Here is a 24,299-nt window from a genome sequence, read left to right on the forward strand (position 1 = left end):
TGCTCAAAACTGTCTCACCAGGAGACTAAGGACAGGTTCACATATAATGCAGATCCTGTTTATAAAGCTGGCAACTGACTAGTCCATGACTGTTAGAACCCACCCCCAAAAGTGCCAAGGCAGGCACCAAGGGTTCACTTGGGGCATCAAACCAAAATGTGTAACCAAGATTTGAAGCCTGCTTGCCAAACCAAGTGCTGCGGCCACTGAGGAGCACATTATGTCTGAAACCAGGTTCTTTGCTACTTCCAACAAACCAAGATATGCAACTGTCTGCAGCACCAACCTCAGCTTCCCTCAGGCTGAGGGGCCTCAGGTTCCATGTTATGCGTGAACCCAGCCAAGAGACCAAAAATCCTTGGTTCTTACTCACAGAGATGAACAATGATTTACAGAAGGTTGTAACAATGGTCTGAATATAGACACTCTAGGAGTTGAAGACCAGCACTGCTACGCTGGCACTTTTTTCAGGCTTTGTAGTAGGTTTTCTAAAACCTCTCTGACTCAGAAGCCATCTACATTTAGGTTTGGCAGAAAATGTTTGCCAGTTTGACAACTGCACTGTAAAGGCACAAACCTAGAAGATGGCAAAAAACAACCCCCCCCAAAAAAAACCTTCAAGGCATCTGTGGATGGAACCACTATCACTTAGCCTAGAGGTTTTCATTCAGGGGTACTCTGCAGTCTCAGGTACATGGGGTATTATTATTATTATTATTATTATTACATTTATATCCCTCTCTTCTTCCAAGGAGCCCAGAGCGGTGTACTACATACTTGAGTTTCTCTTTCACAACAACCCTGTGAAGTAGGTCAGGCTGAGAGTGAAGAGACTGGCCCAGAGTCACCCAGCTAGTTTCATGGCTGAATGGGGATTTGAACTCGGGTCTCCCCGGTCCTAGTCCAGCACTCTAACCACTACACCACGCTGGCTCTGGTACACAGAACCTTCTCACTTCCCTGACTCACTTCCATGCTACACCACTGCTTCCCCCTCCAGGAGGGAGGGGAGAAGTGTCAGGCAGCATCCTCCCTCCCCCTCTTCATGCGAACTGGCTGGCTAGGTACTCGGGCTCAGTCCATTCAGCCTGACTGACAGGCTCAGCAGGGAGATCAATGCTGGCTCATGCTAAGTCAACCCTCCATCACACTGCCAAGTCAGGCTGATGGAGGGGTGGTCTGAGCCTGAGTACCTAGCCAGTCAATCATGGGGAAAGGAGGAAGGAGAGGTGGGGTCAGATCCAGGGTAAGCTGTGGAGCCATGGCCATGAGGCTCCAGAAGACAGGAGGGGGAAGGAAGCCACAGCATAAAGTTAGAGGTTTGGGGCGAGGATTTTTGCCTCATTTTGGGGCAAAAACTGGTGAACGGTATATAAATATTCATAGACAGGAGTAGGTTGTATTTTATTTTCCCCCAGCTTTGACAGGATTTGCTTCGGGTGTGTTGTGTGTCACAGTTCTTAGCTGCTTATATGGGGTACCTGAGTTGAAGGTTTGAGACAGACGGGATACTCCTGCTTTAAAAGGTTGAAAACACCCAACTTAGCTCATCCAAAGATCATTCTGGAGCATCGCTTGAATTAAATCTCAAGGGGAATCCGTTCAAAATCACTAATGAATCATTCAGTTAAAAGAACAATTACAGCACAGAATAGCTGCTCTGCTGTCATCAAGAGTACCAGCATGAAGACACTTCAGTGCACAGACTCCAGCAGAGACAGGAAGCTGCTGTCATGCCAGCCAAGTCATTATGGCCCTGTAGACCCATCTGCCATGTCCCAAGCTGACCTTTCCACAGCAAACCAGTTTCTGGGACAATGTGCTTGGAACAGTGTCTCCCATTTCCCAAACCCATTGGTGGCTACAGTCAAGCAATGGACACCCTCCAACTTTGAGGTCACACAACTTCGTTAACAGGCTGCAAACTGAAATAAGTTTCAAACTGTCCAGTTTAGAGAGTTTTCTGGCATATCATTTAATGGGTTAACATTTTTAAAGATGGGTCCCAGGAGTACTCGACACCAACTTCCATGTAAAGAGATGAACTGTGGCTTGGTCCCAAATATGTCAGCAGATCTCAGAAGTACAGAAACATCATCTCATTCTAGGCCCACAGAGATGAAGGCATCCAAGCAGAGTTACACAGAGGGGCAAACAGGAAACCTGTTAAAGACCAGTGTTCCCTCTACGGCGTGTGTGTGTGCACGCACGCACGCTCACACATTTTTTATGTCCACTCAGTTAATTTTAGATCCCACTCAAATTAAACCAGGAAGACCCCACTCTGAATGCATCTGCGCACACACTGCTTTGCACACACGACCGCCCAGAACAAAACTCATTTCGCACACAGATAAACAAAATTTGAGAGAACACTTAGAGATCCCTTTTTTCTCACCACATGGTCATTTCCACTGCACATGGTGCATAGCTGTGGCTTTTACCCCAGATTTTTGTCAATCAATGCCACTCATTGGCAGCCTTGCATATATTTTGAATGTAGCCAAGTTCTGCTTGTGCTATGTCAAGTCCTTTCCTACAGTCTATGACCAGTAAGCAAAAATACCACACACAGAGACTAAACTTCAAAACAATTCAGTTAATCACAGGAAACCTAAACACTCAACAAACCAGATTGCTCAATTAAGAATACATAGAATCTATAGTTAGTTTGCAGCACATACTACATGCTGCCCCAGGAAACAGCTACACCGGAAATAACTGCTGGTTGTTCATCCGAAAGTAAATATTATATATAAAGTTCATCAGCACACCCTGGCAGATGTAATAAAAGAGGCGTTATTAACTAACTACAGAGCTCACAATAAAAAGAACAATACGACACAATATAGCCCACAGTTTCAACTGCTGCCACACCACATGGACATGTACTCTCATGGTACGGCATTTTGTTAAACCTGCCCTCCAACAGTAGAGATGGAAAGACATTGACTGGATTAGTGATGGTTTTCTGTAGTTTTCAGAGTCATTGCTGCTTAATGCAGAGGATTTTGAAGGTGCAGAATCCACATAAGATCACAACTTGTGGATTTGCAAACCAAAAGAGGAACATTCTTTCAGATTGAAAATGAATTAGGGTCAACTTCTGATTGGTCCTCAGCAACATGAATACTTCTCTCCTAGGCAACTGGTACAAAAATCAGGGTTTTTGAGGTACCCTGTGACACAATAAAGATGCCCAAAATAAACTGAAAGATTCTCATAACATTTAGGGCGAGGGGCAGGAGAGATAAGTAGTGGATTTGAAAAACCAGAGAAACACTTACCAATGCTATCCTCCATTTCCTGTGACATATCAGGTTTCTGAGCAAGTTCTGCTAAATAAAATAGAAGAGAAAATGAGGAAAAAAACCACCCCTCAGATTGTATTACACAACTTTGTTGAACATCAGAAAATTTAGCATTCCAGCAAAGGAAAAGCATGCCCAGGTAAAAGGCCCAGGTACCTATATGATGCAACTAGGGACAAAAACAAACATTTTAGATTAACAGGGGTGCAGAACCTAAATATCCCAGTGGGTCAGAACCAACCATGACTTGATGCATGAGGGCCAAAGTCAATTTTCAGCACATTAGTCATTACATTACAATTATCATTTAAAATATTAATGAAAGCAGTTTTAGTTACTGGCCGATCCCTCCCTCCATTAAGAGTCCCACAATTTTTAACAAATGATGATGGCCAGAAAATAGGGCTTATTCCTGTCAAGTCAGTGGGGCACCTAGGGTGCATGTCAGACCAAAACTAATGCTCTCACCTCTTCCCTTCCCTCCCTAAATTGCTGTCACTTTCAGGCTGCAAAATATGTACAGCATGCTGGGATCTAAATATATCACAAAAAGCCAAAAAAGGATCCGTCATAAAATAACCAATAGATTGAAAAAGACCACAATAAGATAGAAATTGCTATATTGTGAAATATATACAATATGAATCAATTGAATATGCACAATTCAATGGTATATACCAACAATAGATGCCACAATAGATGACACAATCATATAAATGATAAAGACCACAGACTGCATATCATGAACAGAACACATGAAGTCTATAACCAAGTTGGTAGTAAAGACATCCACATACACTTAGGTGACCAGGTGAAGCTTGGTTTCGAAAAGAACTCTTTGTCAAGTGATCATGGACACAAGCCTTGTATGTTGATATAAATCAATGTTTTCACATTTTTTGATATGAATAGTCTGGTTGTTTTGTCAATTTTGGTAGAACCATTCCTGTTATAGTAAGACTGAAGCTGTAGAAAAGCTCAGTATTGTGTTGCCTCTTCTGATTGTTTCTCAAAAATGTCCTCGTATAGAGAGGTGCAAAGCGAGCATTTCTACAGCTCCATCAAGAAATGGACACAGTCCTGATTTAGCAGGCGTTTAAACAATCCTTCTGTTGCAGCACTGTGTTAGCAGCCAGCATGGCACACTTCAAATTGACCAGAATGCAATTTTTTTCCAACACTGACTTAGCTTTTAATTTCACTGTACTTGTTTACCAGGCATCCTTGTGATGAAAAAGCAGAGCAAACATTCAAAGTAGGCAGATACCTAGGTTTTGCACAGTGTTGCCTGTTTTTGAGGAACACAGGTCAGATGTTTTGTTCTGAGAAAATATGCAAACCTTTGACTTATAAAAAGTCAGCCTTCATCATTCTGTTTTAGTAAAGTCTCAAGGAGATGTACTGTTCAGATGTGGGTTTTCTAGAAAACAATTTAATTGGAAACTAGCATCTGTGCGGTAGTGCACTGAGCCTGTGGCATCCCCCATCCCCCGCAACTCCCCTGCAACTCCCCCGCTCGCGCGCCCCCGCCCTGCGCTCTGGTCATAACCATCAGTGTCAGAACCATGGTCAGACCCATAAGAGCTTTTAATCTTTACACACTCCCATGAGGCCAGTCGGGATTCCTGGATCCTTCTTCCTGGGCATCAGAGAAAGGCAGAAGGAACGGCGCAATCACAAGAAAGTAACAAGCCCATGAAAAACAAAGACGTGACTGAGCGACTCCAGGAATATCAGTTTGCAGAAATTGCATTGCAATTAGTCAGTGAGGTTTGTACCTCCTAAGAAAAGCTCTCATTGGAAAAGTAATGGGATTGAGAGCAGCAGTTTCTTATTAAATTAATTTGTAAATATTCAGCTCCTGCCCTTCTCCAAGGAGCTCAGGGCAGCACACATGCCCACACCCTCTTATTCCTGCAACAACCTCAGAGCAGCAGTTTTGTTCTTCACCATAACCTTATGAAGCAAGTTCAGCTGAGGAATCGTGATGGTCCATCATCCAATGCATTTCATCATAAAGGCTGGCTTCACACCAGGTGACCTTATGGCTGGGCTGGGCTTTAGACCCTGGTCTCCCTGCACCAAGGCCAAAACATTGGTTCCTGCAGAAAATCCATCTCAATTATTAACTTAGTATTGAAGAATCATTTAAGTCTAGCGATGTGCAAGCACGCACGCACACACGTCCCCCCCACCAACGACATCAGTTTTCAAAACTTCCTTAAATCGCAATGTGATCTGGACGTGACCTTCAGCCATCAGCTACTGTCAAAACCTCTGCAGGCTGCCACTTGTTCCAAACAAATGTACCATGAATCAGTCACATTCTTTCAGCTTCTACTTTGAAACGTTGACAGCACAAAGACTGTATTTACACAGACTTGCGCTGGAAAAAATGTTTGCTCCTTCCACAATAATCTCCATCAGAAACTTCAACACACTTGAACATAAGTTTAGTGGTTATAAATTCCCCTGCATACCCACAAAACAGGTATATAGGGCAGTTTCCAGCTTAACCGCTCAACAGTGGCAAAAAACTTCCGTTCAGGCAAATTGTATTCAAAACATAAATAGCAAAGCGCCCAACAGGGGGAGCAGTCTCGTGAAATCTAACGCCCTCTCCCCCCGAAAAAACAGCAACCTTTTTACACCGGACATACATTGTATCAATAAATCACAGTGATTAAATCCGAAACAAGTCATCAGAAATGTGAATGGCACCCTGCTGTCAGTGTAGGGAACTGTGGTGTCACAACACAGGAAGTTTGGTAGCACACTTCAGAAATACACTGTATTTCTGGTGTATTTCTGGTCTACCCTGGTTTGCATCTAATCTGGAAAGTGCCCAGGTGTACCTATCAGAGCAGTGAACTTTGTGATGTCTCAAGAGGGGACCACTCTGGCAAAAACCTTCAACATGAGAGCCATTTCCCACTGTGCTGATCTCCTCATGGTACTGTGCTTTTCTCAGAGCTGGGAGGGCTCTTTAAGAATACTAATACGGTGAATATTTATACACCACTTCTCAATAAAAGTTCCCAATATAGTTTACGTAGATATAAATAAGTAAATAAGTAAATAAAATGGCTCCCTGTCCCCAAAAGGGCTCACAACCTAAAAAAGAAACATAAGATAGACACCAGCAACAGCCACTGGAGGGATGCTGTGTTGGGGATGGATAGGGCCAGTTGCTCTCCCCCTGCTCAATAAAAAAATCGCCAATTTTAAAAGGTGCCTCTCTGCTCAGTTAGGAGGGAGTGAGGGAGAGAGGGAGGGAGGGAGGGAGAGAGAGAGAGAGAGTGCAAGCCCTACTTTAAGAGCTCCATAGGGAACTATGTAGCTACCTACACTATTGCAGCTCCTGCACATGCCTTCCAGGATGGAGCAGGGGCTCCACAGGGCTCTGTTTCCCTTAAACGAGTCCCCTGGCACTGGACAACATGAAGAGAATGGTCCCCTCCTCATAGAGCCAGAAAGACCATGCAGAGTATTCAGCTCCCACAAAGCTTCACACAGGCCCAATAAACAGCTAATCAGCGGGTTGCCCTTGGGGCTGATGGGGGCTGCAACTGGCTCCCAGGCCTTACAAGGAAGAACAATGTATCTAAGTAAAAAAAAAGGAGGCATGAACAACTGGAATAAAACAGAATTAAAGCTTGCAACTAGCAACTTGCCTCCCAATATCTGAAGCAGTCCTGGTGCTAAAATTCACACAGGCAGTCACATTAATCTGTTGCCACAAGGTCCTAGGGCTTCTCCAAAGCTAACAAAAATTATGGCACTTTTTTACAGCCTAGAGTCCACTTCATCAGATGCATAAAGTGCTCACCTACTACCACCACTACAGATATTTATATATCGCTCTTCAAAAAAAGGTTCCCAAAGCGATTTACATAGAAAAATAAACACCACATTAATAAGAGGGCCGCCTGTCCCCAAGGGGCTCACAATCTAAAAAGAAACATAAGGCAGATACCAGCAACAGCCACTGGAGGGATGCTCAGTTAGCAGGGGCTACCCTAGACACCTAAGCAGGTCTATGTATACCAAGAGCATAGAAAGGAAAAGAGAACTCCCAGTGGTGCTCTTAAAGGAAGTCATGAGCAACTATGCGCAACAGAGGTAAAGGTAAAGTGTGTTGTCGAGTCGGTGTCGACTCCTGGCGACCACAGAGCCCTGTGGTTGTCTTTGGTAGAATACAGGAGGGGTTTACCATTGCCTCCTCCCGCACAGTATGAGGTGATGCCTTTCAGCATCTTCCTATATCGCTGCTGCCCGATACAGGTGTTTTCCATAGTCTGGGAAACTTACCAGTGGGAATTCGAACCGGCAACCTATGGCTTGCTAGTCAAGTCATTTCCCCACTGTGTCATTAGGTGGCTACAGCAGAGGTAAGGAAGCGTGAATCAACCAATCAGAGGAGAAACAGAACTTTATTTGCCAGTGTAGAAAAAGCATGCGCTCCCTGGAAAGGTTTCTATTAGGTGGTCACTTTGAGAAAGAGCCAGTCTGGTGTAGTGGTTAGCGTGTTGGATTAGGACGCAAATCTTCATTCAGGCACGACACTCACTGGGTGACTTATCTCTCAGCCTCACTACCTCACAGTGTTATTGTGAGGATAAACATAACCATGTACACCACTCTGGGTTCCTCAGAGAAAAAGCAGGATATAAATGTAATTAATAAATCTTAACCTACAAATGTAAACACACCTCTGTGTTGAATCACCCTTTACTTGGTAGGAAGTCCCCGGATTTTCATGGACGTGGAGATCTACTTTGAGCTCTGTATCACAGTCAAAAGACATTTCCCCCACATTTCCAGACTCTCCTCTCACCATGACGGTAGAAGTTATGAGTACCTACTCTCAACTCTAGGATCAAACTCAACCAATGTGAAGCCATGTTTTGAAGCAACAAACCTGCAAGAGCCAAAGGCTAAGCTTTCAATCTGCTATGAACTCCTGCAAACCTCATCTTCTGAACATACTATTCAACAGGTGAGGAGACCTAGTCTTGTAGCAAGCTTGAATTGCCCCCTTTGCTAAGCAGGGTCCACCCTGGTTTGCATCTGAATGGGATACTACATATGTGAGCACTGTGAGTTATTCCCCTTAGGGGATGGGGCTGCTCTGGGAAGAGCATCTGCATGGTTGCATGCAGACGGTTCCATGTTCCCTCCCTGGCATCTCCAGGTAGGGCTTGGAGAGACTCCTGCCTGCAAACTTGGAGAAGCTGGTGTCAGTCTAGGTAGACAATACTGAGCAAGATGAACCAATGGTCTGACTCAGTAGAAGGAAGTTTCTTATGTTCCCAAGTTCCATGCTTACTGGCATCAGAACTGTGTAAACCTGCCTATCTCCCTCTCCTATCATACGAAAGTTAGTTAGCTCAGACTATTGCATCACCCCAGAAATGGAAGTTAGTCTGCCAACTCTTAAAAGAGTAAAGAGGGGGGAAATTCAACACTGGTTACATCTGCAGCATTTATTGAACTATAAAGTGGTTTAGGTCAGGGATTCTCAACGTGTTCCCTCTAACAGGGATTCCCAGATGTTATTGACTCCAACTCCCATAATCCCCAAGAAAAAGCCATTGCAGCTGGGGATTCTGGGAGTTGGAGTCAACAACATCTGGGAATCCCTGTTAGAGGGAACACTGACTTCAGCTCCCATAATCCCCAACCAAAGGTCACTGGGGCTGGGTATTATGGGAGTTGAAATCCAATAACATCTGGGGACCCAATGTTGAGAATCCCTGGTTTAGGTTACTTTCTGTGTGTTCAATAAGGAGGGAAGTGAAAACCAAAAGGGAACCCAGAACCATTGTCTAGTGCTAACAGAGGGGAATCTAGAACTGAACCAAGGGAGTCTTGGTATGCAGCATTACCTGAAGCTTCACACAGGCCCAAAAAACAATTAGTCAGGGAGCCACACTCAGGGCTAATGGGGGCTGCCCTCTGCCCCCAGGCTTTACGGAGAAGAACACTGACCTTGGATTTCTAGGTCAAGGGTGCCGTTGAGTCAGTGCCATTGTCTTTCGTAGAATACAGGAGGGGTTTACTATTGCCTCCTCCAGTGCAGTAGGAGAAGATGCCTTTCAGCATCTTCCTATATTGCTGCTGCTCGATATAGGTGTTTTCCCATAGTCCGGGAAACATACCAGCAGGGATTCGAACCACCAACCTCTGGCTTGCTAGTCATTTCCCTGCTGCCTGGCGCAGACCTGCTCCTCCGCCGCTCCATGCAGCTCCCGGCGGTGGCAGCACTCCCCCCTCAGCGGCCCTCACGCAGCCGCACACATTAGTTGGTCATTATATGGTGGTTATAATTTATACCTGTGGACTTGCAAACACATTCAAGTTGTGACTAAAAACGTCCTGAACACTGTTTGCCATCCTGTGAATATTCCTGCTGTGTGCCCTAACACAAATGAAAGAGGCAAAAAACCACTGGATAAATTGCATCCTGGCAAAGCTGTTTGAACCTGACTGACAACACTAAAGCCGTGATTGCACTATTTTTCAAGCAGGGGCCACTGGCAAAAAGATCTTCCACGTAAGAGCCGTTTCCCACTGTGCTGACCTTCGGACAGTACTGTGCTTTTCTCAGTGCCGGGAGGGCCCTTTAAGAGAGATGGAGCCCTCTCTGAAGAGCTCTGTGAGGGAAGCAGTGGGAAGGGCTGCACATCCCAGCACTCTGTGCACACCTTCCAAGATGTTGAAGGGGCTCTAGAGGGCTCCATTTCATTTAAATAAACCCCCTGGAGCTGGACAAAACACAGCACAGTGCTGTGTGAACCGCATGGTGCCAGGGGAACTGTGCAGGGTATTAAGCTGTGTTCAAAGCTTTGCACAGGCCCAATGTGTTAGTCAGGGAGCCGGGGTTCACACGGGCTGCCACTGGCAGCTTACAATGTAGGCCAGCTGCCACGGGCCTGCAATGAAGCACACTGCACCCAATCTTTCTACTGGCCTCTGCCAGTTACTTCCGCTACAAAACTGAACTCGCTTGGCTACAAAATGTTCTGCACATCAGCGCTTCTGAGGGAAATTCCCAGAGCAGCAAGCCACTAGGCTTGAAATAACCACGGCAAGATTCAGGGCCCGGAGCGCAAAACCATCTGAAAGTAACGAACGCTGCAGAGGATTTTCAACAGGACTGCAAGAGAGAATTGCAGCCAGCCCTTTACTGTTCCTTATCGGAACTAAGTACAAAACTCTGCGCGCACGCTGCAAAGCACACTGCAGCCAACGGCAGACTCCACCCTCTTGGTACGCTCTCCGCTGCCATAGAAATAATCACACAGGGAATTGTGCTGCACCATGAATCAAGATACCAAACAGGGAGGCATGCCTGACTGGGCAGCAGAGAAGAGCAGCCGTTGCCAGAGCAACCATTCTGGCAAAGTGCCCCTCGCCACCATTTGCACAAATGCTCTGCCGTGAAGAGGCTGCTTCAGTAAGGCAGAGCTGGGAGAAACTCTGTTCTTGCACACTTAAAAAAGCAATGCATGGGAGCCAGGAGGACAGTGGTGTCTGCTATTTTTTTCAGCAGGGGCCACTTGGGCGAAAAATCTTTCGTGCGAGAGCCATTTCCTACTGTGCTGACCTCCACACAGTACTGTGCTTTTCTCAGTGCTGGGAGGACCCTTTAAGAGGGACATCGTAGAAATGTGAAAAGTGCAGAAGAGGGCAACCAAGATGATCAGGGGCCCAGAGCACCTTCCTTATGAGGCAAGGCTTCAGCGTCTGGTGCTTCTGAGTTTGGAAAAGAGGTGACTACAGGGAGACATGATAGCAGTGTATAAAATTATGCATGGAACAGAGAGACATTTTTCTCCCCCCGTCTCTCTGCACTAGAAGCAGGGGTCATCAGGACCAACAAAAGGAAGAACTTTTTCACACAACGCATAATTCGTCTATGAAATTCTCTGCCACGGGATGCAGTGACAGCCACCAACTTGGCTGGCTTTATAAGGGGCTTAAGCAAATCTATGGAGCACAGGTCAAAAGGGCTACTAGGCTGATAGCCATAGGCCACCTTCAGGCTTGGAGGCACCAATGCCTCTGAATCCCAGTTGCAGGAACAGCAGCAAGAGAGAGGGCATGCCCTCAGCTCTTGCCTGTGGGTTTCCCAGAAGCAACTGGTGGGTCTCTCTGAGAAACAGGATGGTGGATTAGATGGGACTGATCCAGCAGGAGTGTTCTTTATGTTCTTAAGAGCTCTAGGAGGAACGCACTGGGAAAGGGCTAAACTTCCCAGCACCCTGTGCATACCTTCCAAGAGAGTGCAGGGGCTGAAGGGGAGCCCTTAAAGGAACATCGCCAAACATTCCTGGCATTGGGGAAGCACACCACTGCAGTGTGGGGATGGCCATCTCCACATGGCGCCGGGGGTACTGTGCAGAGAGTTCAGCTCTGGCCGAAGCTTCACACAGATTAGACAATTAGTCAGGGAGCCACACTTGGGGCCTTACAAGGAGGAACACTACTGTAGGAACTTCTGTACAATACTTGGCACAATTCTACTCTTTAAACATTACTTCCCATCATACTGTGATACATAATTTGGATTCTGAACCCCTTTGAGTCGTGATGGTTCTTTTCTATTTAACAGGGGGAGAGCAATGGTCCCTATCCGGCCCCAGCACAGAATCCCTCCAGTGGTCGCTCCTAGTGTCTACCATGGGTTTCCTTTTAGACTGTGAGCCCTTTGGGGACAGGCAAACATCTTATATTTTGTTAACAGTATACAAATGTAACAAACAAAATCCTTTGGAGGGAACAAAAGGTTCTGTGCACAGTGAGTCATCCACCCACTCTCATTACTCTCATATTTACACCCATATAGTTTAGAATTAGTTTTCCATGCGGCAAATGTCTGCCCAAGCTGCAGGAAGAGAGCTAGTCTTGTGGTAGCAAGCATAAATTGTCCCCTTTGCTAAGCAGGGTCCATCCTGGTTAGAGTTGCCATGCCCCCCAGAATTCCGGGTTTCACCCAGATTTTAACATCTCACCCTGATTGCTTAGCCCACCCAGATTCTCCTGGATTTCAGCTTTCATTAAGGTGGGGGGGGGGGCGGAGCTTGTAGAAACTGAGTTATGGAGCAAAACGTGCAGTCACTATTTTGCTCAACCGCTGGACTTGGAGTAAGAGAGGAAGGGCACAGGAGACTCAGTGGGAGGGTTTCACTTTCACAAGTACAGTAATCCCCTGACAAATGTTGCCTTGTTTGTTATCAGCAGATGATCTCTATCAGGCAGTTGAGAGGATAGCTTGCTTCTGATGTGAATCACTACCTGTCTAACAGGCTGTGTATTGTAATGTTTAAGCCTGACCTATCTAGTTTTATTACTTACAATTTTATGCATTTTTGTTTTTTTATGTCTTCTAACCTTCATATCTTTTTATGCCATCTTTTATGTCCTTTTATATCTTTTGTGCTTTTATATGACTTCTATGCCTTTTTAGGCTTTTTATGCCCTTATGCTTCTTGTGTATTTTTTATGTACTTCAATTTCTATTATCCATATGCACTACTACCATATGTAATTACCCTTATATTTTATACTGGTCTATGACCGTAATAATAAAGACTGATATTTTGTATACTAATGCAGTTCAGCAAATGTAAAAAGATGTCAAACTACATTTGGTTGTTCTTCTTGTACTTATTTGAAGTTATCCTCAAGTGTGGAGAGCTTGAGTCCACTCTCAGGGAAGGAAAATGAAGATTCTGATACAGATATCATAAACTTAGCATGAATGATGAAAAGAAAACCAGTGAAACTGAATTTCATGTTACCTGTCTCTCTTGTTTTAATCCCTTTGAAGTTGCTCTCTTTGCATCCTGAGGGCCAGAATCTTAACTTTAATTTTAGAACACAGGAACATAGGAAGCTGCCATATATCAAGTCCATTGGTCCATCTAGCTCAGTATTGTCTGCACAGACTGGCAGCAGCTTCTCCAAGGTTGCAGGTAGGAGTCTCTCTCAGCCCTATCTTGGAGATGCTGCCAGGGAGGGAACGTGGAACCTTCTGCATGCAAATGCGCTTCCCAGAGTAGCCCCATCTCCTAAGGAAAATATCTTACAGTCCTCATGCACAAATCTTAAGATGTAAGATGAATCAGGGCTCTAACCAAGCGTTATTGGCCATGTAGGCCAGGTAGCAGGATAATTTATTCTTTTTCCAGCTCCGTTTTGCCTCCAAACTATCAGGCAAAAATTGCTACTGTCCAAGAGGACAAGCACCTTTAGCGTAGATACATGGGGAGGTTGGGGCCATACCTCAGGACCACGGCACATGCTTTGCATGTATAAGGTCCAAGGTTCAAACAGTGGATCACCATTTAAAGGATCTCAGGTTGCAGGTACTGAAAGAGCTCTGCCCAAGATCCTGGAGAGCTGCTGTCAGAGAGTAGAAAGTACTGGGCCGGATGGAACATTCACCTGATTCAAGATAGGAATGGGGATATAACTCTGTGGTAGAGCATCTGCTTAGCATGTAGGTCCCAGTTTCAGTCCTTGGCATCTCCAGGCTGGGGCGGTGTGTGTGTGTGTGTGTGTGTGTGTGTGTGTGTGTGTGTGTGCGTGCTGAATCTTGCCTGAAGCCCTAGAGAGCTGCTGACAGTCAGAGTCTATCAGGCCTGTTCAACTTGGGCCCTCCCAGCTGTTTTTAGACTACAACTCCCATAATCCCCAGACACAGTGGCCATGGATTATGAGAGTTTATTTTATTTTATTTTATTTAAGTAGAGGGCCAAAGTTGAGCAGCCCTGGAGTAGACAATACTGGGATAGAAGGACCAATGGTCTGACTCAGTCAGATAGCAGCATTCTATATTCCTAAGGTAACTTTGTATGATCCAAGAATACAGTCGGCTCACACCACCAACAGCATCTCAGGAGACAATGCTTCTTCATTCATAGATTGGGAAGGGCTAAACTGGAAATCATTAGCAAACACAGGCAATTCAAACAAACATCACTGTGTAAATATGGATTTAGCAAGCAAGGTCTCAGGGGTGCCTACTGGCTGTGTATTCTAGCCAGGCTGAAGTCAAAAGTGGAACCCAAAGATCCTGAAAAAATAAACGGTATAATTTTAGAAGCATCACAACATAATTCAAATCAGAGCTTTTCTATGAAATGGCCACAGGTGCTTTTCCCAACCCCGAAGAGAAGCCTAGCCATCAATCTAGATATGTGGGTTTGCTTTCTATTTATTGGCTCTAACCTACCTTTAATAAAAACTGCTCATATACAACATACACATGTTTGAGATCACAACCTCATTCACAACAATAACTTTGGTTAACCTACTGAGACAGTTTCTACCAACACTCTATCCTGTGAAAATGAAACTTGAGGGTGTAAATCCTCAGCCGTTGTCATGCAAGGAAAATGCCATCATAAAATGTTTTAAAACTGGATACAGCTGGTTACCAAGCGGTAAACGCATGGGATTTGCTTGAGAAGCAAGAAACATGTAGGTAGAACACCACCAGACCTCTGCTGCAAGAATAGGCAAGGTTTTTATCACCACAGAGCTGTTTCTCCAGGAAGAAAGCCTTCCACATAATTGAAACTTCAAGGGCTTGCCCACAAACTAAGAGTACTGGTTCACTTTTCTTCAAGTGACACATTTGTAAATACAAAGACACATTTGTAAATAAAGATGCAATGCACCCATGTGCACATAACATGCACATGGATGTCATGAACCTTTGTCATGAACCCTGCTGCCTATTCAGGTCATCTGGGGAGTTCCAGTTATGGTTGCCACCTATTCGTCCAGTGGTGACCAGGGACCTGGCCTTCTCTGTGGTTGCCCCAGGGCTTTAGAATGTACTCCCTGTCGAAATAAGAACTTCTCCATCTCTGACTGCTTTTAAAAAGACCCTTAAGACACACCTGTTTTCTCAGGCTTTTAATTAAAATTGCACATTAAATCATTTTAATTAAAATTGCACATTAAATCGTTATTATTAAAATTGCACATTAAATCATTTTAATTAAAATTGCACATTAAATCATTTTAATTAAAATTGCACATTAAATCGCTATTATTAAAATTGCACATTAAATTGCTTCCTCTAGAAAAGACCTTGGCCCAAGACCCTGGAAAGCTGCTGTCAGTCAGAGAAGCCAGGCCTTGACAAGTGTACTTTGGGTGTAGAAGCCAACCCAAACATTTAGGAGCCAGGCTGCCCTCTGCTCCAGGGGAAGTGGGCAGACTCCATGCCTTGCTTGCTGTCCTCCATGGTCACATCTGTAGCAGGCAATGGACCAAACATGCAGGAGGAAGCATGAACAAGCAAGGTGAAAGAAGACTGGTCCCTCCACACCTGGCTCAGGCAAGCAGTGGGCCAATGTGACCAGGAGGAGGAGGGAACAACCCGCCCCTATTTTGCTCGCTCACTCCACTCAACTTCCAATATCTGTCCATCGCCTGACTCAGGAACCACACTTAAATTTCCAGCTGCCATGGCAAGCTGGTGCCTGAAATTGTCAAGCCCTGGGAGCAAGACTAGGCTAGAAAAAGCTATGCGAGAAATGAAGGCAAAGGGGCCTAGTTCTCAACCAGGAAGGGGAAAAAAGATGGAAAGAAACCCAAAAAGTGCTGAATAAGTAAATATTGTCTTTATTCTGTATAGCCCGATGTCTTTTGAGCATTGCTATTACTCAGAAGGAACTCAAAAGCATATAACATATGAATAATCAGGACTAAAACTTGCATAATTATAAAAACTACAAGCCCTTCATATACAAAGCATTAAATCATCAGTGTACAATCCTGTTGTCTAAAAATTGACAAAAAACTTTCCTTATAAAAATAGACTATTAGTAAATATCAAACCATATATTGCTAATTCTAAAAGATATTTCCAACTTAAATCAGTAATATACAACACTAACACAACCAACCATTTTAAAAGCCACCCAATGGCAAAGTTCTAAACTCACTTTTCATCCCACTGTAATCTCTGCAGTCAGCCAAAATGAGCTAGCAGCAACTTCCACAGACAGAGAGGGGCATTTTTGCAGGTCCACCTCTGGTTTTTCAGCCTCTTTCCTCCACAAAGTCCAAGACTGTGACTCTAGGAAAGCCAGGGTTTAAACTGAACTGGCCCAAGTTGCCCATCTTGTCAGGACTGAAAAAGAGGTCTATTAAGTGGCTTTTTAAAAAATATGAGTATAGTTTTATTACTTGTTGAAGTCTTTGAGAAACAGAGGACGCCAAAAACCCAAACAAAAAAATGCCTTCTCCCCACCCACCCCCTGCATGAGTCATTCACGATACCACCACCCCTACTACTGCCCTCCTACAGCAACACCCAGAAACAGCCCGTATCACAAAGCACTCCCGAATCAGCAAGTGCTGCTAATTAGCTGCTAAAAATAAACACTGGAAAAAAGCAAGTTCTTTACACAGAGGCCAGCTCTTGACTTATAGAACATTCTACCTCCCATGTGCTTTGCAACAGATTCAACAAAAGAATAGTCTACAGTTCCACACACACACAAAGTAAATCCAGAACACTGTATCACACAGCCCAGAGCTGCAAATCACACGGGCCCAGCCCAACCACTTTGAAATCTCATGGATTTTCAACTCGAGAAGTAAGCAAGTGTTCAGTCTCTCCCACTGCAGTCAACGAGGCCTCAGTGCGCTTACCTTTGGTTGGATCATAGCTTTTGTGTTTTATTTGTTATAGCTTTATTGTAGCCTTCCTCCAAGAGGCTCAGGGTAGGGATGTGCAGAAGCGGTTCAAATTGAACTGGGTTTGATTTGAACTGGCCCGGTTCAACCAGTTCAGGCTCGAACTGGACCAGTTCTCCAAAAAGTGGGGCTGGTCCGGGCCCAGTTCAGATCAAACCAGTTTGGCCCTGTTCTTCATGCTTGCAAAGGAGAATCCAGGAAGGATTCCCCTTTACAAGCAAAGGCGGGAACCCTATGGAGTTGAAAAAGGGAGGCAGGTGGGAGATCAACTTATGCACAGCAGCGGGCTGCCAACAGCTCCCCTAGGCCCCGCTGGCACTCCCCCACATCAGTGAAGGCTGACAGGGGCCCACCAGTTTGGACTTCTGGACAAGAGCAAAGGCCATTAGAGTGACCTCTGCACATGCTTAAATTTGTGTGCTGATGCAAATGGCCTCCACACATGTACAGTGGTCACTCTAATAGCCTCTGCGCTTGTGCGGAGGCTCGAATCAGGCCCTCACCTTATGCATCATGCCCACACTGATGGGGAGCGTGCTGGTAGGGCCTAGGGGAACTGCCGCTGGTCTACCACCATGGTGCATAAGGTGACCTCCTGCCCATCCACCCTTTTAAATCCCATAGTGTTCCCCCCTTTGCTTGGAAGAGAAATTACTGGATTCCTTACCAGATTCCCCTTTGCAAGCATGCAGAACTGGGTCAAAGCAGGCCAGAGCGGTTCAATCCAGTTCTAGTGTGGGACAAAACTGGCTTGTGGACTGGGAGACTCAGTTCGGGTTCAGTTGGAACTGAACTGCCCAGGATAATTCCGTGCACATCCCTACATCATTGTTCTCTTCCCCCAAGCACACCAGTTCGTAAAGGCTGCTGACCCCGGCTCTAACCACTATATCAATATTCTTCATTGTAAGCCCTGGGAGCCAGTGGCAACCACCATTAACCCTAACTGTGGATCCCTGACTGTTTATTGGGCACGTTTGAAACTTCTGCCAAAGCTGAATATTCTGGATAGTCCACCTGGCACAATGCGGAGGCTAGAGATGTGCATGGAACTGGGCGGGGGAAGTTCAAAGCGGGGGAAGTTCAAAGCAGAGGGAGGGTGCACTTACCCCCTCCCTCTGCTTTCCCCTCACCAGCACCCCTTTAGCAAAGGCTCCTTCAGGGTGGCAGCATACCTCCCTGCCACCCCATCTCTTTTCCTGGAAGTACCAGGAAATACACAGCACGTGTGCGGGTACTTCCGGGAAAGGAGGAGACAGGGAGGCAGGGAGATATGCTGCCGCCCTGAAGGAGCCTTTGCTAAAGGAGCGCCAGACGTTGGTTGACTAAAACTCCCCAGTTATGGGGGAAGGAGGAGGGAGGGGTATGTGCACTCTCCCCAACCCTTAAAGTTAGACCCACCCACCCCGCCTTCGAACTGGCCAAACAGCCGGTTATTCGAACCCATTCGGAGGCCCTTAAAAAGGGCTTCTGAATGGGTTCGTACACATCCCGAGTGGAGGCGACAGTTCCCACTGGCGCTTTCAGCTGGGCTCCTCTAAGGAAAACTGAGCCCTCTTGAGCCCCTGTTCCTTCTTGGATAGCATGCACAGAGCGCTGGGAAGTGCTTTCCGCACAGAGTTCTAAAGAGAAGACCCTCTCTTAAAAGGACCTCCCAGCACTAAGAAAAGTGCTGTACTGTGTGGAAAAGTGTCTCTCACACTGAATATTTTTCACCAAAGTGGCCCCACTTGAAAAATAGTGAAGATCCCTGCACAAAGCATTCGCTATTCTTCACAGACTTTAGAGGAGCACTGTTCTCTCTAACAGGGTTTCCCAGATGTTGTTGACTACAACTCCCTGCAATGCCTTTGGCTAGGGATTATGCGAGTTATAGTCAACAATGTCTGGGAATCCCTGTTAGAGGGAACACTGTAGAGGAGGCCTGTTTATTAGAGTACAATGTTCTGTTTTCTGCATGTCCATCCCTGCGCTGGCAAACCTTTCACACTTTTATTGTCAAGGATATCCCTCTGGCTTTGCTCAATATAAGCAACTGAGGGCTTCCTCTCAATCAATTTCCAGGTGCACACACATCAGTTTAGGAGCATAGGAAGCTGCCTTACACCCAGTCAATACGTCCATCAGTATTGTCCACAGAGACTGGCAGTGGCTTATCCAAGGTTACAGGCAGGAGTCTCTCTCAGCCCTATTTGGATTTATGCAATGCTCCTGAATAGGAATAGGGAGGGAAGACGCGACCAAGAGGTTCACGCAGATGAGACAGCAAATCTCTTCTGGAAAAGTTTGTATGGTTATGTGCAAAAAGACAAGAGTATCTCTTCTAAACAGCAATGGGACAAATTGTGGCAATGGACGTCGGATGTAACCCCGATTACCTGATGTGCCTTGAAATCTCCCACCCCCGAGTTACAGTACTACCAGCATATACTTCATAACCTTGTACAAACAACCACTTTGTATATAATTGTGCTTTGGCAACGTACTGTATGCTTTGGTAGTTTGTTGGTTCAATTAAAAAATCTTGTCCTATTTTAAAAAAAAAAAAGATCTTGTCCTATTTGGAGATGCCAGGGAAGGAACTTGGAACCTCTTCCCAGAGTGCTCACATGTTGTCTCCCAGTCAAATGCAAACTTGGGCAGGCCCTGCTTAGCACAGAGGACAATTCATGCTTGCTACCACAGGACCAGATCTATTACAACTACAAAAAATATTTATATACTGCTTTTCAACAAAGGTTTCCAAAGTGGTGTACACAGAGAGTAAATAGATAAATAAATAAAGATGGATTCCTGTCCCCAAAGGGCTCACAATCTAAAAACATAAGACACACACCAGCAACAGTCACTGGAAGTACTGTGCTGGGGGTGGAGAGGGCCAGTTACTCTCCCCCTGCTAAATAAAGAGAACTGCCACTTTAAAAAGGTACCTCTTTGCCCAGTTAGCAAAGAGATCTCCTCCCTTTCACTATGTTTCACTATGTCAGTAACAAAAGGACTGACAACACAGAGACAAGTTTACCCACCTTTCTTCTGCCAGACTCCTGTATTTTTTAAAAAAAAAAAAAACAGTGTTCTAGAGCTTAGGATGCAATAATATAAATCCGTTAGTCTTCAAAGTGCCATAGGACACTGTTACTGTTTTTGATACTACTTCCTCCAAAAGTTCCCCTGGAATTTCTCTCCGGTCAGCACTCAAAAATTGCTCTTGACTTTGTGACATTTTAGTTGGTCTTATAGTATTACTATACTGTGCCTCAAGTTAGTAATGACAAATCTCTCAACATAAGTTCAAATGAGCCCAGATCAACAGTCATGCATGACTAAGACACAGTCCTACTTAGCTCAGGAGAAATGTTTTGCCTCCTGAGATTATCAAAATAAAACGGAGAATAAAACGGAGAGCATTTTTCAAACAGCAGGCTTTACCACGAGTTTACTGCAAGTTTCAAGCTGCCCATTAAAACCAACGCAAAAAGTGGAATTTTTAACCCTGGATATAAATTGGGCTATACTCTAAATGCACAATGAAAAACCTGAGCTGTGTGTGAAGTGCTCCCCTATAGCTCACAGGGCATTCGGGGTAAATCTGGCCGATACATGAATGCACACCCTCCATTCCAGAAAAGATGAGAGCTAAAAGCCCTGTGTGAAAAACCCTGGATATGCCAGGAAATGAATGTGGGACCTTCTGCGTGCAAAGCAGACGATCTAGCATTGAGCTACAGTGCCATCTGCTATTCTTCCCTTAACTATGTAAAATTACAATGAATCTTGACATGCCATTTAAGAATCACTACAGCCCCTTTTGACTTTCAAAACACAGTGGCTGCTGCCCATTTGAAGTATTTTGCAAGTATTATTTTCATTTTCTAAAAAGCCAACTTCATTATATTTCTAGCTCTTTTAGAAGTAGATTGATCCTAAGCACCTGCAAGTAAGAGGTACTGGCAGACTTGGGGTTAGGGATGTGCACGAACTGGTTCAGAGGCCATGTTGGAGGCCTCTGAACCGGTTCGGAAATGGACCGGTCCGGACCGCGCAGCGCGCATGCGTGCTTGTATTACTGCTTCTTCCGGGCAACGACGGGGGCAGGGGCGGCAGGGAGGAATGCTGCCGCCCCGAAAACTTCAATTTAAAACACAGCGCCGGAGAGGGAAGAGCGGAGGGAGGGGTAAGTTCTACCCCCCACCCTTAAAGGTAGACCCCCCCTCAGTGCCGGACCGCGCCGCGTGGTTCCGTGCACACCACTACTCGGGGTAACCTAGAAGTGTACTGGTTTTGTAAATATCTGAAGGGAAAAATTAATTGCCGAGATATAACTCAAAGGAGCAGAATGTTCATAGACTCAGAGGGCACTTCACAGACAACCAGGTGGGTGGAGCTAATGGAACTCAGTGGAGAGGAGTGGGGAAGGAGGGCTTGAGAGAGAAAAAAAGTGGGGAAATTCTTAGCTTGAAGAATATTGCCTCAGACAGTCACAGGTGACACATGTACACCAGGGATATACTGCAACATTTTGTTGCAGGTCCATACTTCTTTTATAATTTTCTGGATGAGAAAGTAAGAAATATTAGAACAGAATAAGTGTTAGCTCACCCTTCTCTCACTTCCCATTTCTCCTCCTGATTACTTGGGGAGTGGGATTCTTACATTTGACTGGGGTCCTGAAAGAGCGAGAGAGAGCTCTTGGTAAAACTGCTTTTATTCTTTCTAACGGCTCAGCCTTTCCATTCCACAAGAGAGACAGATCGCAGTCAAGTCCAGCTCACAGCTGGCAAAGTCACAGTCCTAGGTGCTCAAAGGAGTTAAATAATTCAGTTAGAAAAAGGCAGGCAGGGAGATGGGGAAGCAGGACTTCGTTAGCGGAGATGTGAAACAGTCCAGCAGCGAGATGGACACAAAAGCAGAAGAGGCTCATCAATCAACCGCAACAATATGTTACATGAACACTATGCTTGCAAGGGCACCATGTTACAGCAAACATATTGCAGTAAAGACAAAAGTTAATGTCAAATGGTGGGGGGAGCTAAGGGGTCAATAAGTGACCCCATTTTTAGAAATTTGGCATACTCATCTCCCAGCTCAGCACTCTAAAAATGAGGACACATCCCTAAGTAGAGAGAAACAATAACCTAATCTTAGATACCCATGCCTGCAAGGCATAGATCCTTCATCCTGAGGTAAGAATAGCAACTTCAAAATTGTGGATTGGGATCTCTTAATTAGGTCTAGGTGGAGATCAAGACAGCAGAATAGGCTTAAGGATTTGGACATTCTGGATTGGGGTCTACACTGAAGAACCAGACAAAAGCCAGCATGGTATAGTAGTTAAGAGTGTTGACCTAGGACTGGGTAGACTCGCATTCAAATCCCTGTTCAGCCATGGAATTCACTGGATGACCATGGGCCAGTCACTTCTCTGTCAGCATAACAGGGTTGTTTGGAGGATAAATATAACCTCTGGGCTCCTTAGTGGAAAAGCAAGATATATATGTAAACGTACATACATACAAAAACATTTAATGGGGGAATCACCTTAACAAAGCTTAAGAACTGTGTGAAATAAAACTATAATTTCATTTAGAATAGTCATGTGCACTTTTGAATGTTTGAGGTAGCTAGCAAACATTCAAGGATGAAGGCAATCTCTCTTTCCGTGGCATAAGAAGATCAGAAGAGTCCAGAATCAGACAGACAGCCTGTCCCATAAACAGTCCCTTCTTCTCACCCCTCCATCATTCACATACGGGTTACAACAATCATGCTCAAGGGTAGTTGGGGGGAAAAACAAACAAGACAGCAGCTTCCCTGCCCCCCACCCAACTACAAAACAGAATTTTTGGGGTTTTTTTTTTTAGAAAACAGCAGATCAAACAGCTACCTCCCAGCTCTCAGCACTCAATGCACAGCATGAAATTCAGCTGGGTGCTCATCATCAATTTACTGCTGAGTTTTCCTCTTGCACAAGGACACACACATCACACACAAACACACACACACTCCTTTTAAATGTAAATCCAGAACACAACTCTTGCTTGCTTTAAACTAGGGGGTCCCAAGTTTATCTTTAACAAGTGTACCCCTTCCATCACAAACCTTCAGCTCAGATACCCCATAGAGAGAGAGTGTGTGTGTGCACACGCGCTCACATACAAATTTAAATGCTACAGTTATGAGACAGGCTACTCCAGCCACTGTCTTGTTTTTGTATTTGTTTTTTAATATCCTGCTTTTCCTCCAAGGAGCTCAGATAATTTATATCCAGACTAAGTGGCCCCACTGAGATAAACCTTTTGGAAGCACTGAAGAATATGCCACTCACGAAAAGGAGGCAAAGTTGGGGTTGGGGTGAGAAATAATACTTGAGTAGGGAAGCCAACTTCGACTGAAGCTATGGCTGAGATCTCTCTCTCACACACAAACACAATAATCTTCGCAGTATCAAGCCATTAGGCTCTCCAGGACTGCTTTCAACAGTCACCTGCAGATTGAGGCAGACTCCTGGATGGCTGGCAGGGGACACTATCCCCGAGACAGAGAGCAAAGCTAGGGTAGGAGATGCCGAGAGGGGAGAAGGGACCTGAAAGGGGATGGATGAGTTCAGGAGAGCTGCTTTGGAGCTATGAGAAAGAGCTGGTGGGAAAGCGCCTGAAAGTGACTAAGGGGTGGAAATCGGGGCGGGGGGGGGCTGAAGAAAAGAGCAAGTGGCGGAATGGAAAGAAAGAAAGAAAGAAAGAAAGAAAGAAAGAAAGAAAGAAAGAAAGAAAGACCAATGTGCACGCAAGAGAGAGAGACATAGACAGAAGGAAGACCAGAGAGAGAGAGAGAGAGACTCTCCTCCCGAGTTGAAGTGGGAAGCTGGGGAGTGGGTCCTCCTGACACAGAAACTGGGGCGGGGAACGGGGAGGTTAGTGCGAGGTTAACTGTCTGCCGAGTAAACTTGCTCTTCCCTCCCGCCCTTCCACGGTGCGTGGGGAGGCGACGGAATCCCCGGGGCGCACCTGGGGCCACTGAGGGCGACCACCACCCGCGGCTCTCCTCACCTGGCTGCCTCCTAGCCGGCCCGACCAGCCGCCCGCCCCTCGCCGCCGCCTCCGGTTCCTGAGAGTCCCTCTGGGGCTGAAGGTCCCCGCCGTCGCCACCGCCGGAAGCCTTGTTCCTGGGAGGGGGGGAGGCGCGCGGCATGACGGGACTTGTAGTCCACGGGGAGGGCACGCCCCCGGGGGGGACCAGGGACGGGGGACAGGGGTGGTCACGAAA

The 24,299-nt window shown here is 45.6% G+C and overlaps 1 protein-coding gene across 6 annotated transcripts in view; it reads right to left on the reverse strand.

Moving 5' to 3' along the window:
- PHACTR4 (phosphatase and actin regulator 4) overlaps window positions 1–24,189 on the reverse strand; it is a 121,502-nt gene extending 97,313 nt beyond the window's left edge. For 2 of the 6 annotated variants that reach the window (XM_053267372.1, XM_053267373.1), the window contains exons 1-2: window positions 16,280–16,350; window positions 3,288–3,338 (exon numbers count right to left, since the gene is read on the reverse strand). In XM_053267372.1, the coding sequence (XP_053123347.1) occupies window positions 3,288–3,338; window positions 16,280–16,286 (58 nt within the window). In that variant the 5' untranslated portion in view covers window positions 16,287–16,350. Of the gene's footprint in view, window positions 1–3,287; window positions 3,339–16,279; window positions 16,354–24,082 lie in introns of those variants that run through there. The other 4 variants (XM_053267370.1, XM_053267371.1, XM_053267367.1 and 1 more) reach the window with 4 other exon arrangements.
- Between the last annotated feature and the right edge of the window lie 110 nt (window positions 24,190–24,299).

The sequence above is a fragment of the Hemicordylus capensis genome, chromosome 7, assembly GCF_027244095.1.
Source record: "Hemicordylus capensis ecotype Gifberg chromosome 7, rHemCap1.1.pri, whole genome shotgun sequence".
Lineage (NCBI taxonomy): Eukaryota > Metazoa > Chordata > Lepidosauria > Squamata > Cordylidae > Hemicordylus > Hemicordylus capensis.